This window comes from Apostichopus japonicus, chromosome 14, assembly GCF_037975245.1.
Source record: "Apostichopus japonicus isolate 1M-3 chromosome 14, ASM3797524v1, whole genome shotgun sequence".
Taxonomy (NCBI): Eukaryota; Metazoa; Echinodermata; class Holothuroidea; order Aspidochirotida; family Stichopodidae; genus Apostichopus; species Apostichopus japonicus.
The window spans coordinates 5,534,628-5,551,645 of record NC_092574.1 but is presented as its reverse complement, the minus strand read 5'-3'; the positions used below and the strand labels follow the sequence as shown (position 1 = coordinate 5,551,645).

Sequence of the window (17,018 nt, the reverse complement as noted above, 5' to 3'; positions counted from 1 at the left end):
GAACATTTACAGCTTTGAAATTTTGTGATCACTTACAAACAAACATACCCTATAAAAACAAATTCCTTGGTGTGCCAGCCCCCCTGAAACTCATTTTAAGAAAATTGCTTTGGGTGAAATTGAAGGTTTTCAGTTAACTTGTGGTCATGTCCAGTCAAATATACTAGTTTTTGCTTACTTTGTTAGCATTAGTTCATAGTACATAAGCATAAGAGTTATATTGATAAATACCCTGGGTTTGCACCACTCATCAAGCAATCCTTTTTTTAATTTGAAAACCATGCATTAGTTAGCAGATGATGAATTGCACCCTAATTCCACATGGCTATGAATTTTACGATAGGGAATAAACCATCAAACTGAACAACCTAGTAAGTATTGCTGCTGTGGTTGATTGTGTGATGACATTTATACAAACAATTATTGCTGGCATCTAGGAGGTTGTGGCTTGGCCTACTTTCTTTTCTTCATCACCCGATCACCTCCAGAGTCCGTGCCTTTGCACTATATAGTCATGAACATGTGTCTTTAACATACCAATCACAATATATCCTTTCTCTATCATCAGGTCATTAAAATGACACAAACTACCGTCTAATTGAGTGGATAGGTGGAAAATTGCAAAAAAATGCAGTTTCTCAATAGTTGTGTGATCAATTGAGTTGTATGTTTGGGATGTTGATGTTGGTAGTCCAAACACAATTCAGTGACATATTGTTTTTATCTTCAAGACAGTTTCATCAGCTCTGGTGGCTGATGGTATTTGGCCTGTAAATAAGGAATCTAGGATCAACAGTCAGTAGTTTTTTTACCCTTACAAACATGATCCAATTATGATTCCTATTGGTTTCATCTCATTTTTCTTCTTTGATGAGTTTTGTGAGATTTAAACTTTATTTACGCAGTCCAAATAAATACACAGGCTAAAAGATTTAAATATTAAACCTAAGTGAGACTCCTTTGGGGGCATACACTAAAGAATAACCAGTTAAAAACTTTCATATGCCAGATACGAGATACACACCTACTTCCCTGCCAAGGCCCACAGAGGCTGACCCAACATTAAGAAGTAAATTCAACCTAAATGCATGCCCTTTTGTGTGTTAAAGTCATAATTTTGGATTTGCTTTGAATATCTTCTGAAAAATCTTCTGGAATCATTCCTTTCAACTTTTCTTTATCTTCATGTTAACAATCCATTAGGCAAGGAACCTCAAAGCAATATTGCTGCCCAAACTGTCCCGTTGCACTTTCTATTTTTGTAAATGAAAGTACATTTTTAGTTATGTAATAGTCTTTGCTCTGATGCCTGCTTTAATATTCTGAGCATAAATCCAAGGAAAGTGTAGTCAGCTGTGAAATCTTGTTTCTTCAGCCAAAATTCTGATCCAACGTAATAGCAGTTGATGGCATTCTAGATTTGAGGCACGAAGATTAAATCAATCTTGTTTAGTCACACCTGGTTTCATGTCACCAACACATGATGATTGTATAATTGCCACTAAGTAATCTTGATCAAGGCAAAGAGTGAACTGATGTCCATTTTAGTGAAGAGTAATTATTGAAATATATAAGCCATATCATTACTCATTTCTGAATAATAGTTCATTTACATATTTCTGAATAATAGTTGCCGTGTCATAGTTTATTTTGGTTGCCTTAGGCCGACAAGGTGCGACTACCTATATATATATATATATATATATATATATATATATATATATATATGAGAACAGTAATGCTGCCAGATTGACTACTTTGTTTGCAGCTCCCCTATATTGATTCCCATTATTCTCTGTGAGATTCAAAGGTCCTGTGATGTCAGCAGATTGCAAAAAGGTGGAAGTTGCAAAAGTCCTCTCTGAAGACGTGCAACTTGCACAAACTTTGTGATATGCAAATTCATACATTACTCACATGATCTGTGGCTGTCTACCAAGTTTAAAAGGAATGAGACACAACATGTGTATTAAGACTGTGTTCAGTCATTCAGTTTGTGCTACGGCACAACATGTGTATTAAGACTGTGTTCAGTCATTCAGTTTGTGCTACGGTACAACATGTGTAAGACTGTGTTCAGTCATTCAGTTTAAGATACAGCACAACATGTATAAGACTGTTCAGTCATTCAGTTTGTGCTACGGCACAACATGTGTAAGACTGTGTTCAGTCATTCAGTTTGTGCTATGGCACAAAATGTGTAAAACTATGTTCAGTCATTCAGTTTGTGCTACGGCACAACATGTGTAAGACTGTGTTCAGTCATTCAGTTTGTGCTACGTCACAACATGTGTAAGACTGTTCAGTCATTCAGTTTAAGATACGGCACAACATGTATAAGACTGTTCAGTCATTCAGTTTGTGCTACGGCACAACATGTGTAAGACTGTGTTCAGTCATTCAGTTTGTGCTATAGCACAACATGTGTAAGACTGTGTTCAGTCATTCAGTTTGTACTACGGCACAACATGTATAAGACTGTTCCGTCATTCAGTTTGTGCTACAGTACGTCACAACATGTGTAAGACTGTGTTCAGTCATTCAGTTTGTGCTACAGTACGTCACAACATGTGTAAGACTGTGTTCAGTCATTCAGTTTGTGCTACAGTACGTCACAACATGTGTAAGACTGTGTTCAGTCATTTAGTGTATGATACAGAATAATATGTATAAGACTGTGTTCAGGCATTTAGACTGCGCTGCAGCGCAATATGTAGTAAATTGAAAGAAAACAAAAACAACAAAACGTTTTAGTTTGGCTTCGGTATACTATCAAAGTTATTTTCCTGACGAAGTCTATTTCTTTGCAAGAAGAGAATTTTTTCACTTCATGGTGATTCATTTTACTTGTTAAAGAAATTCATAATCTGTATTTTGGACTGTCTTTGCCCCCCTAGGTGGGCCTCTTAGTCTGCCTTTACAGACAATTTGAACAAAATTGAGCTAGTAAGGTTATCCTTTTGCAACCTATACCCTGCCCCTGATTGGTTGAATTCGCATAATGAATTCTAGCATAAAAGTGGCAAACGCTAACTAGACAACTGAATCAGACAAAAGACTTCAAAAGCAGCTATATCCATATCTGTTGCTGATTACTCACAGAAGCTGTTATGATAATATTGTATGTTAACAACCATCTGTGCCTAACACACTCCATGCAGCTTTACTAATAGATGCTAACTTTCAGATAGATGCTAACTTTTCAGTGGGTGCAGCATCTTACCCCTCTACTACCCATGTACTTGAACCTATGCCCCTCTACTACCCATGTACTTGGACGTGTACCCCTCTACTACCCATGTACCTGTACCCTTCTTCTACCCATGTACGTGAACCTGTACCCCTCTACTACCCATGTACGTGAACCTGTACCCCTCTACTTCCCATGTACTTGAACCTGTACCCCCTACTACCCATGTACTTGAACCTGTACCCCTCTACTACCCATGTACCTGTATCCCTCTACAACCCATGTACCTGAACCTATACCCCTCTACTTCCCATGTACTTGAACCTGTACCCCTCTACTGTCAATGTACTTGAACCTGTACCCCTACTACCCATGTACTTGAACCTGTACCCCTCTACTACCCATGTACCTGTACCCCTCTACTGCCCATGTACTTGAACCTGTACCCCTCTACTACCCATGTACTTGAACCTGTACCCCTCTACTACCCATGTACCTGTATCCCTCTACAACCCATGTACCTGAACCTATACCCCTCTACTTCCCATGTACTTGAACCTGTACCCCTCTACTGTCAATGTACTTGAACCTGTACCCCCTACTACCCATGTACTTGAACCTGTACCCCCTACTACCCATGTACTTGAACCTGTACCCCTCTACTACCCATGTACCTGTACCCCTCTACTACCCATGTACTTGAACCTGTACCCCTCTACTGTCAATGTACTTGAACCTGTACCCCTACTACCCATGTACTTGAACCTGTACCCCTCTAGGCCTACTACCAGTCAGCTATGGTTGATCAGTTAGCTATGTTTGGTCTGAGTTAGTGGTTAGTTTTGCTGCAATCATGCCATAACTTTTCATGTATAATGATAGCAAGTGCCCCTCTCCTACCCATGAACTGGAACCTGTGCCCCTCTACTTCCCATTCTACTACCCATTTACTTGAACCTTTACCCCTCTACTATCAATATAATTGAAGCAATGCCCCTCTACTACCAATATATTTGAACCTGTACCCCTTTATTACCCATTCACTTGAACCTAAACCCCTCTACTACCAATGTATTTGAACCTGTATCTACTACCCATTCACATGAACCTGTGCCCCTCTACTTCCCATTCTACTACCCATTTACTTGAACCTTTACCCCTCTACTATCAATTTACTTGAACCTATACCCCTCTACTACCAATATATTTGAACCTACGCCCCCTCTGCTACCCATTTACTTGAACCTGTACCCCTTCTACTACCCATGCATGATTAGACTCAACTCTGAAATGGATTCCTTTGAGTGAATAAGCCTGTAGAAAATATTTTGCAAAAATTTAGCTGGATTCATGAAATATTTTTGGCAAACCACAGTTATGTCGACTGGTTAAATACAACAGGTATGACAGTATTAAGTCTTGTTTGTGGCCTTTGTATTAGGCAGATTGATTGATTGAGGCAAACCCAGGAGTCAATCCATTTACCAGGGCAGCTGCCTGTGGAAACAAAAGAAACTGTAAAAGAAACTGAATATAATAGCCGCGACGCGTGACTTGATTCCAGACTCCTTTGAAGTGGTTTCTACCACGTTGCCTTTATGCATCATGCTTGTTTGATATTTAATTACAAGTTGTATAGTAGTTAGTCTGATTACCCAAAGGTTGTGTAAATTATTGTTCTTTAACAAGGTATTGAGGTCCCTACACAGCGGGTGTCCTTCCATAGAAGTGTATAGACTCTATCAAGTTAATATTGAAAGGCACGTGGCGACAGCTGGATCTAGCTCTACTAGTAGTACTTAAATAATATCACTGTATTGTACTCCTCAAATTACCATCAATGCATGCAAACAGCTATTGTTACTATATCAACTAAATATTGTATTGAGTGGAATTATTTTTCGCCAAAAGCGTGACAACATACAAGGTCACATAAAAGTGAGAACGCTTATAAAAGTAACGCTGTTGTACCTGTGATCGCAGGTGAAATAGGAAAGAAAAAATGTGCAGACACTTGTGGAAGTGCTGGGTTTGGAATTGGTTAAATAATCAATTAAACCACATATGGACCAGCATCTGAAAATGTGTGGAATAAACTTAAAAACCTATAAAAACGTGGGAAAAGAGCTATCTATCTGTGGCGAAACTGTGACACTTGTTTAAAGTTGTCTTCATGGGTATTAGGTTGGTGGCAGTTTTGTTTGATGTCTCATCATTCTACATGCAAATCAGTACCTGTCCTGACAGCCTAAATCATATATTTCTGTGTTGAACAGGTTTCCTCCACTCACATTATGATAACAAGGTATTTTGTTTCCAGTAGCTCTTTCACAGGGGCTAGGCAAACTGAAATTTGTTTGTCAAATGTTCATACCGAGACAACCTCCCATGTCAAAATGTGCCCATTAGCCATAATCTACCAGTCTCCTGCTGTTGATATCCATACCGGATGAATCATTGTCCTTTATCTCACACTTGGATTTGCAATAGACCTTACTGTGTTATGGGAATACTCAGTGTACATAAGGATGATGGTAGTAGCTCCATGTGGATGATAAAACTAAAAGAGTTAAGGTGTGAACAACTCTTCCAGTTTCAATGGGAGTTATCATCAGCTGCAGTCCAGCAGGTAGGGAAAGTAGTTAGTTACCTATGGCTAATGGGTCATTTTGTGAACACAGTGTATGAATTGAAAAGCTTGCATGAATACATGCTTTCATATTCCACTACTTAATATTCAAGACTGTGTATGAATTGAAAAGCTTGCATGTATAAATGCTTTCATTTTCCACTACTTAATATTCAAGACTGTGTATGAATTGAAAGCTTGCATGTATAAATGCTTTCATTTTCCACTACTTAATATTCAAGACTGTGTATGAATTGAAAAGCTTGCATGATTACATGCTTTCATTTTCCACTACTTAATTTTCAAGACTGATTTTTTTACTCTGTTTTATGTGTACTAGGCCTATGTTTGAAGCAAATTTGGCGTAGCAATCAGGTGGTTTGGGGTTCGATCCTTTGGCCAAGTCATAGTTAGGTGAATACTTCATCCAAGAGCCATCTACGGTTTTCCCGTGTGAAATGACTTTCTAAATTGAAAAGATTCCAAATTTGAGTTAAAACGTTGCAATGGAACCATTCGATGTGAAAGTTTTAATCCATTAGCCTTTGCAGGCTTCTCCCACATTCTGGGCTGCTTAAGCCTCATAAAAATAACAACCTGATTATTATTATGATTTCATTTATGCTTGATCATTTGTTATACATGTTCACAAATGTTCTTTCAAAGTAAAGGTTGGAAGAAATCAAAATTTGCATAATGGCTAATGTGGTTTGATCTTTGGTGTAATCACTAACCTGTGTGTAGTATGTAATGTATTTTTTATTAATAATTATTAATTATTAATATATTTTGATATAAATACACAAATTATAATTGATTTTGAAGAATTTATGTCCAGTAACTATTAAGTAAGTTGGGGTGTGTTCATGTGACTCGACCCAAGCTTTGGTAAGCTCAATCTCAAGCTAACTAAGGTCTGCAGCCCTATTGTGTGAACCCTAGTGTTTTTGGAGGTTCAAAGGTCAACAAAATGTGGAACTTGTTAAATGAGAGAATTATTGTTTGGCGTTTGCAGATTTGAGGTTTGCATTGGAGTTTAGCTTCAAGTTTCTTTTTCTGTAATTCATGCAATCAGAGCCAAGTTCAAGTTAATTCTGTCTGACGCACTTAATATATATGTAAACTTTGGACAAATATCCTGTGATAATTTACTTCTCAAACACAAAGAATAATACTTTGTGGTTTTATGGTAATTTAGGTGTTTTTGAGGAATCTGTTGATTACTTGCTAATTTGTTTGAACTAAGAGTAAATTACAAGCAGGTTACATTTTAGTACTGCCTGCCCTACTTAACATCACACAGCTTGATATAAATCTTTTAGTCTCAAATAAAATAAAGGGAAACAGTGGAAAGTTAGCAATAGAAATTGTACCTTTCCCACGGATCTTAGCCAAAGGAGTAGAACTGGTTGCTTGTTAGTTGCCAAGAGATTAAAGTGAAAGAATTGCTCATTTGTAACAGAATAAAAGACTTAATGATGCCTGTTGATCGGGTCGACAGTATAGACCTTGACCAGAAACAAAGAAAATATAAATGGTTTTGTTTGAAATGAACACGTTGTATGTTATTATTTTATCATTTTCACTAATTTGGCATATTGTGGTCAAAAGCAGGTTATGGAGGTAGAGGAATAGAATAAAGTATGGCTGGCCTGTACAGGACCAACTGTAGTTCTATAGTATGGTCTTGGATGTAAGACATAGCATACAGGTGAAGTGTATGTAACTTGAAAAATGACCAACATAAATGGAGGCTTATTTTATCAGTGGTAGCTTGATTGCTACTTCCAGCTCAGGGCATTGCTAATATTATAATAACATATATAATATATATAATAATATATTACATCATATATTCTCCATGGATGAATTGAAGGTCAAAATATAAATCTTGTAATTTAACATATATACTATCCCAAGAAGGTATACTTTAATATATTTCATATTTAATCAGTTTGATGTGCCCTGTTAAATTATTTCATGTCAGCACTATTCAAAATGAAATGTGAAACCTTGTGATAAATCAGGTTGCTATTATTCCATGTTGAAATTATAATCTGCTTGTCAATTGTGTTAGAACTGAAGGGCAAAGGTCATGTAAGATCGAACCAGAGGGCAAAGGTCATGTGTAAGTTTGTAAAGTTCTGTTTATAGTTTAGTAACACTTGTGTGGACATTTTGCTACTTAGGTCAAACTTAAAAATCCTGGTATCTGAAGAATGTTAAGCTTGACAGAATGAACTATTCTGTGCAAGTGGGTGTCTCATACTGATTAAAGAAGCAGAATATCTCTAGTTGAGGTCAAAGTGCCTTTGATGTCAACAGCTAGCTTATCAAATGCAACAATCTCATGATCAAATGATTTCTAGTGGAAAATTTGGAGAGAGAAAAAAACATCTAAATTGTTACATTATAATTACATGGAAGTGCTATATTTTGTGAAGAAACGCTTGCTGCCTTGATTGAAGTCAAATGTCACTTGCAGTAAGCAGAGGTTAAGATGAAATTGTATTTAAAAGATTGTATAAAATCCCCACCCCCACCCTCCCACCTGCCCCCGCCCTAATGTTGTATCCATCAGTCATCTCTGTGAACCTTTTTCTTCATTTTTCTTGTTTCATCTCAGGTCCGTTCGTCATGAATACTCAGGAGGAAATATACGAGGCCATAAAGGACTATCAGAGTCGACAAAATGGATTTGAATTAGCCAGGAAATAAGAATCAAAAGGAGGCAGTCGATAGGCTGGCAAAAACATGAGAACAAATCATGGGCATAGGCGTAGGAGGCGGGGGGGCTGCACCCCCCACCCCCAACCAAATATTTGGGTGAAAATTCGGGCAAAATGCTGAGAATTTTTCGGGCACCTACTGAAAGAAAAATAATTTGCAATGTGTTTTTCAATGGTTAAACTGATATCATTATTATCATTATGATCATTATTATTGTAACGACTTCCCCAATAATTATAACCAATATGGAAGTGTGATAAAGACGGAAAATTGCTTGTATGTTACTGGCATGCGATGTAATAACCGATGCACACGTATATGATATGCAAATTAACATGTTGAATGCACGCATAGCGCGCGCGGAATTTTGATTGTATTTTTCAGGCAAGTGGTTACAGCCCCCCCCCCCAAATCAAATTGGGCTCCTACGCCTATGATCATGTGACACAGGCTACCCACTGGTAGCATGGGTATAGCATTACCAGTAGCAGGTTATGAAAAGAAGGGAGCTTATTTATTTAGTTGTTACATTAAAACAACAAAGTTCTGTAAATAAACAATTAAAGGCAGCATGCTGCTTTATTGGAGAAGAATATTTAGAGGATTATTTATGTTAAAGGGAATAACTTGGAAATAACAGGACAGAGAAAACATGGGGATTGGATTAAATATTCTAAAGTTTAAGTTAACAAAACAAAAAAACCATTAAGTCTTTCATGTGACTGGGTGCCTGGTAGTTTGCAGTATTTATAAATGTAAATGGAATGCTAGTTTACTGATATTCATCGGGTTGTTATTACAGTCTTAGAGACATTCATTCCACTTTCAAGCATATTGAAAATTGAATAACTGAACCCACTAGAGTACTTCTTCTCCCACACAGTTTGAATTGACTGGTAATTAATTAGCATTTTAAGAACAACAACTTTAAGAACAACAACTTATTCACTTATTCTTTTATAAAGATAGGCTGGACACCTAGAATATCATTTCTTGTTGGGTGTATTATCTCATTATACTCATGTAATATATATATATATATATATATATATATATATATTTATATATAGAGAGAGATTGATGATAATATAATACAATAATATATTATACTTAAAAGAGACACAAATCAAGCCATCATTATTGGTCTATGTGATAGAGATAGTATCATGATAAATCTTGTTCCATTTAGAGATATCACAGATTATACTGTACTGTTCCTTCATACACAAAGCTTAAGACTTGATTAAAGTCTTAATATGATGTCATCTAGCCACTTGTGATTCAATTTCTTATGTTTTGCTTTATTTATTACAATTTTTTTGTTTCCTGTAAAGGACATGGATTGAAAATGCTGAAAATAAAATTCTGAAGCTCTCAACATGAAGGCATTGGGTTCAGTTTCAACAGCATTCTTCCTTGAAAATATGAAAAATTTCATAACCTATTGCCACTATGGTATCACAGATTTACAACATGAAATCTCCTCGACACGCCTTTAAAACATTGTCAGGAAATGAAATAAATAAATGAAAAACTAAGATATCTCCCAAATGGAGCAAGATGTTTCTTAGGTATTTGAGGAAGTTGTTTATTATAAAGATCTGTGTCATTTAAAGCCAGAGAAGATGATTATTAGGTTTGTGTCCCTCTCAATGGAATATTTGAGAGCGTGGTGGCCAGTTGGCTAAGGCGATGAACTCGTGATCCAAGGATTGCTGGTTCGATTCCTGCCTAGTTCATTACGTTGTGTCCTTGGGCAAGATGCTTTATCTCACTTGCCTCTCTCCACCCAGGAGTTAAATTGGTACCTGTGAGGTAACTTGTCATTGAGCGCAGTATATAACTGAGCTGCTGACTGGAGGGATTGTCTCTGGGACAGGTTGTCATTGACCAGGGGTAATGTAACATCTGTAAAGCGCTTTGAGACCTATCGCTGGTATAAAGCGCTATATAAAAAGCAAATATTATTATTATTAAATTCTGATCGCAGACACCATTCCACAAGGAAAAAGAACTAATATATTTGCAATATCTTTTATGTTAAAATCCCACCTCTCCATATCCTTCATTTCTCCAATACATGTATCATAGTAAATTACCTGTTTTGTCATCATGGTATTTCAAAGGCTTTTTTTTCGTTGTATAAACTTGCTGTCGATTTGAACTAAAATGACTTAGCTTTTACTGTAGTAGAGTTCAAATATTTCAATGAATATTTAATGAAGGTTTGAAAAAACAAAACAAAGACAATTTGACTTTATTTGCCATGATGATGTCTCTATGCTATTATCAGATACAGCTATTTCTAAGCTGGTTTGGGAAATTGTTCGTCACAACACATAGGCCACAGCAGGGGGGGGGGGGGTTGGGGGGATTGGAAAATTGTACATGCAGGCAAACTTTCTGTTAGTTGGGAGGTTTGTATAACCTAATTCATGTTTTCTGCATGTGTCACAGAACAAAACCCGAAATATGTACAGTTTGGGGAGTTTGTATAGGGCCTACTTGTGACGGTACTGATGAACAATGTGCATTTAGCACTTTCTGATATTTTATTTCCTGTATGATGTTATCGTTCTGATTTTGTCATGGGAGTTGGTACTTCTGTAAGTACGGTAACTTGGACACAAAATTTCACTGTAGCCTTCAAGATTTTTTTGTCAGCCCCACCCACTGCCATTGGGGTAGACCAGTGATGATGGATGAGTTTGCTTCTCTTTTAAACATGCTGAAGGGAATTAACCCAAAGAGCTACAAACAATAGCAGATGTCAAATACCAGAATTATTTAAGCACCTGGCTGTGCTTGCAGCATAAACTGTCCGAATCAAATACACTTAAATGAACATGATATGTAGTTAATGTGTCATAAAGGAAGTGGTGTTTTGGCAAATATTTGGAATGAGATATTTCTATAATGAGCACAAGTTTGGTATTGGCTTTGGAAGGGGGTCATGTCAACAGGGAGGGGTCATACTTGACGTGCACTTGGCACAAAATGCTGACAATACCCCCACTGTTTGTGGTAGGGGTGAAAAGTTCTTTTGTATCAAGCAGAGTTGCACAAACTTTGTCATTCACTGTTGACTGCTGTGATCATGGGCAACTAGTTACCAACTAGCTTGTTTTAGCTGGCAATCCTATTGCGTTTAGTTTTGTACTGTCTCACAATATGTAGTTAAGTAGGTTATGTAAAGTCTGGTTTTGTGCATACTTGAAACTGGACCTTCTTCAGCTGTCTGGTAATACGTGTATTTTTAAACAATTGTTTTTGGCATTGTCTCATTTGATACTGGTTGTAGCTTTCATGATATTGCAATTAGCTGCTGGGAGGGTGCGTCTAACTGGGTGATTCATTTTATTGATCACACTGCAACAGTTGAATGCATAATATATTAGTTAGGATGTCTGTGTTATGTAAACAATGGTAATTAACACAACCTTCCCAAACACTTTCCCATCATCCCACTCATAACCCTCTCCAAATATTTGGCAATATTTTGTTGTCGAAAAAGAGAGAATTTGATTCAAGTTTTCAAGATTCACCTTTAAGGTATGTGGCCAAATCCTAAAAGGTCATGTGAGGTCACCAGAGGTCAAAGTCTGAAAACCTTGGGAACAGATTAACTCCCCTGTAAAACTCACGACCTTTATACTTGGTCATGTGGATTGACCTTGTGTGTAGATTACACTAAAAGTTCTCAATAAATTTGGTAACCTGTTAGGTTTCTGTTTAAAAGTCTGTAACATCTAAATGAATTTTCTGCCTGAAGTCGTCCTTTAAGGTTAACACCTAAAGTTAGGATTCGTCTGAGCTGGATGACCATAAAACGTGATAAATTATGTTATATATTAAGTTTAAGTCATAGATAAATTATAAGTCATAACTAATATGGGGAACTTATAATTTCCGAAATGGACATGTTTTATTTTCCCAAAAACTATAGGACATGTGTATCAAGGGTTGCACGCCAAATGCTGTACCCTTCTAACACCCCCCCCCTCCCCCAATGGTATGTAAAGATTTGACCTCATCTGGTCCTATATTTCAATTACATATGCAGTTCGGTCAATTTCCTTTCGCCTTCTGTCGAGTTTCATTCATACTGTATGTTTTGTCAATGATCCAACTTTTGGTACTTTATCAACTAACGTTAAATACACCGCTAATGAACCTTTTCCAATTGATTAATTGTTAGCTAAACTAGCCAAGCTTTTGTCATGGTAATGAGTCTTCTTGTGAGTCTGTCCGTTGACAATGGATGAAAGGCTTCTTCTCACAGGTCCATTGCTGATTTGGAACCAGTCTTGGGTAACATCTATTGGGGGGGGGGGGAGGGGTAGCAATTTTATCGACAAAAGGAGGTCAAAGGTAATTTGGAGTCTTGAGAGGTCAAAAAACGAAAAAAATCACATAAAAGTCTCTTCCTCAGCTTTTTTGTTTAAATTGGATCAAACTTGGTCATTACAACCAAAGATGGGTCAACATAGTTGTACTTTTTCCAAGGTCAAAGGTCATTGGTTAATTAATATTATAACAACGAAAAATAAATGCCTTCTTTTCCTATAGGGTGTATGTTTCATTTTGATCAAACTTAGTTATACTGATCAGCTGATGATGGGTCCTCAAAATCTATACTTAACTTGCGGGTCAAAGGTCATTTGCAGCCAAAGAGGATAAGGAGCAAAAATCACATTAAGATTTGTACCTCTATATAGGGTTAGTTTGATCTGACCAAACTTGGTGATTGTGTCCTGCAGATGATTGCTGATAAAAGTTGTATTTAGCTTACAGTTCAGTTTCTTGGTGGTTGTGGACACTTGACTTGCAATTTACCAGTTCCTGATGAGGATGCAAATTTATGTTTCTGATACTTGTAAATGTCAAAGTTATCATCGGACAATAAACAACAACAAAACACAGATGATATCGGTATAATATACGGTGTATAAATATCTTTATTCGCTTCATTTACAGGTTACTGTAAAATGTTATGATCTAAAAATAGTAATATCCATATTTATAAAAGTTGCAGCACTTTAAGTTAGTTAATATGGCATGGTTGCTATGGTATGTTAAGGTTTGCTTAATACTATGCCATATTTATTGTACAATAAAACACATAAACGACCATTTTATTATAATAATAGCTAATATGTATAAACGATAGCCTCATTGTCATAAATACTAAACAAGAAAAAGAAAAAGAGAGTCAACCATTTTGAATTCTATTTCATTCTGTTACATATGTAACACTTTTGACGGGTTTGATATATTGTGTTATCACTTGAATCACCTCAGAAATCTCTTTGTTATTCATGCAAAATAGTATGTCATAATTAACTTTTAACTATATTTATTTCTTACTTTTGTTCGACTTCAACCTTTATAGATAAGCATAATAAATAAAATATTTTTTAACATAATCAAATTATTCGCTTGTGACATATTTTTTACTGTTGTTTTTTTTTTCTATCAGCATCAGCCGATTGCTTGCTAATCGATAATCAAAGGATGACGTCACAAACTGTCACCCTTCATTAAACCTGTGATCAAGGACATATAATACACATATTCCATTTGAACTGTACAGATGGAAACAGACTTATGCTTGGTACAAAGTTACTTGATTCCAATCAATACTTCTGATTAGCTTGCAAGCTGCCTTTAATGTTTGTCTTCAGTTCACTTACATGGCAAACCAAAGTACTTCCCCAACGATGGTTCCTCAAAGACCGTTAGCATTTTTAAACTTGTTGAAAGAGAATTAGAAGTTATTTATTTCCTATCAATTCTAATGCTTCAAATTATTCCGAGGTATTTAAAAACTGACCTTAAAATAGTTAGATGTCCAAAGGGGTATAAACTACCCCGTGCGGGACAGTAAAAAATATATATATACCAAGTTGATTACTGGCGACCATTTTTGGTATTTTCTAGCATATTCAAAGGGTAGTACTGGTAAATTCTACATGTTGTCACTTAACCCTTCAATGTTAGTACTAATCCATTGTTTCATAAATCCTTTTTTTTGTTGTCTTCATATGGACGAATGGGCACAAAATCCAACAATGTGGGACCTAAGCAATTAGAAATGCATTGTAAATATACATTCCTTTCATTGAGGATTCGTATGTGGGGTAAACGTGGTAGTGTTAGCAATAAAGTCAACTTTCGGTGTTCAAAGGAGAAGCAATGAGTATGATGAATGACTTCATCCAAGAAGCTTAGAAACTCTTGTTCCGTTTGCCTTTTTTAAGAGGCATCATTCTAACGATTTCGTATACCCCCCTCCCCCCCCCCCCCCACACACACACATAATACATGTTTGTATTACATTCAGACCGAGGACCCCATTGTAATTTCCATTGTTCAAATCCACGTACACTAACCTTAACAATACCCCATACAATAGAATTCTTCCGAGGACGTTGAATCACATGTGATTCTTTAGAAATCACAACCGAGGACCTGAAATTCTTTGGTTCAAGTCCTCGGTCAGATAGCAAAACAAACGCACGCATACGCGAGCGTGCATACACATTTTTATTTGTCTTATTTCCATAGTGAGCAAAAATTACATTATGTTCAGCATTCCAACTTGAGCACCCACATTGTCTAGTACCAACACCTTTATTTAAGTTCAAATAAAGCATTAAATCTTAACGGATATTTTTTTCCTCTCTGTGCCGTTATTTTCGAACTTGCTGACGCCTTCAGTCTTAATATTAGGCGGAATATAACAGACTATTGTATCTCTTAAATGCATCAGCTGTTCTCATATAGTTTAATGTTCATGGCTAAACTTTCATAGTTTGGTCTGCACTTTCACGAAGTTTTACTCAAAATAAGGTTCCAGTTGATCAAACTCAGACACGTGACAAGATTTTTTTCACCAAATGATGGTTAATAAGCAAGTAATAGAGGCGATCCCGAACATTTCATCTCCCGGATTCTTCTCATTATTAAACACATGAATGAGCCAATTTGAGAATACTTTTTAACTTAACTGCGCTGTTTTCAAATGAAACTTATAGCTAATCGAGCTAAGTTTCCTACACTGTAATTGGACTTTACGATAGAAATGCCCAATACCGTTTTCAAAATCAACTCAAAACCTGTTTACATAATAATTCCTTAAAAGAATTGTATAAAATTACTATATGCTGAAAGAAGCCACTCTCATGGAATCATTGATATAATTCTCAATAATCTTGGCATATAACAATAGAGATGAATAGTAATTAATCATCCGTTAATTACTTATGATGATCTTCGTCTCTGATTCTGTGTAGTCAACATCATTGATCACTCTAAATTACTTAGCAACGTTTTCTCTTGGTCTGAAGTGTTTAAGATTATTCGAGGTCAACTCTAGTTTCTTTAGAAAAACTACTGCTTGCTTTGTTAATAAAATGGCTATCGATGTCCGTAGCCAGTCGTCAGCACAGGAAGGCTGTCCCCCCCCCCCCCCACGCCCCAAGCAGGCTTTAGTGTGCCCCATTTGTGCCACCGTCATTGCACAAATCCTTCACGTGTGTCAAGTCCTCTCGTTAGATTTGTTAATGCCTATCTCACTCAGAATCCCTGGCTAAGGGTCTGTGGTTACCAACACCAGTAATGTAGAAAATCATCATAAGTCGTTCCTTTTCAATGGATATAAAATCCATAGTCGGCCTTAGCAAGTAGTATTTAGTGGGGTGCTGTGGCCCCAGTGGCGGCGCCAGGAACTTTTAGTTGGGGAGGCTAAGGGGGGGCTGAGCCAATTTTGTGGGTGGCTTACAAGATTGAGTGATCGCCGTCCTGGGGGAGGGGTATAAGGGGAGGGGGTGCCCCCTCCCCTTTTGAAATTTTTCCCAATCCTGGAAAGGCCTACATGCAAAATGGTGGCATTTAGCGAGGCTTTTGTCACCTGAAAATTTCTCCAAAAATATGCATTTTGTTTGTGAGTAACTTTAGTCAAATTAGAATGGAAGATACCAATTCACAGTTTTCGTATCACTAAAATATTACCTGCTGTGAAAGATCCAATTCCTTTGCTCAATTATTATATCGCGCTCTCTGACACAACTCCTGTTTTAGTCTGTATACACGCTGTTTGTGAAACGCACACGCGGATAAAGCTGGATTCTGAATTGTTTTTATCAGTCACCAAAACAAGGCTTCCTGCACCACAACTGAGTCACTGACTATTATCATGTGAAAAATTCATCAAAATTTCCATTGACCATTGTAGCACTGCGTTATGGCTGACACAATTTGGGTAGGCTATATTGTTTCAATGAGGTTTTTTTTTGGTGCCTATTTCAGTTGGGGGGCTAATGGGGGGCTGACTACTTCAGTGGGGGGGCTTTAGCCCCCCCAAGCCCCCCCCCCCCCTTGGCGCCGCCACTGTGTGGCCCCCCTCCCTTCCCCCTGACGACAACTAGTTACACCTCTACCATATTACACTTCAGTAGCTTGCAGTGT

At 37.1% G+C, this 17,018-nt stretch overlaps 1 protein-coding gene across 4 annotated transcripts in view; it reads left to right on the top strand.

The window, feature by feature from the left end:
• Window positions 1-16,655, top strand: part of LOC139979779 (pirin-like) — a 33,624-nt gene extending 16,969 nt beyond the window's left edge. For all 4 annotated transcript variants that reach the window (XM_071990878.1, XM_071990877.1, XM_071990880.1 and 1 more), the window contains exon 9: window positions 8,446-16,655. In XM_071990878.1, coding sequence (XP_071846979.1) covers window positions 8,446-8,537 — 92 coding nt within the window. In that variant the 3' untranslated portion in view covers window positions 8,538-16,655. The remainder of the gene's footprint in view (window positions 1-8,445) is intronic.
• The last annotated feature ends 363 nt before the right edge of the window (window positions 16,656-17,018 follow it).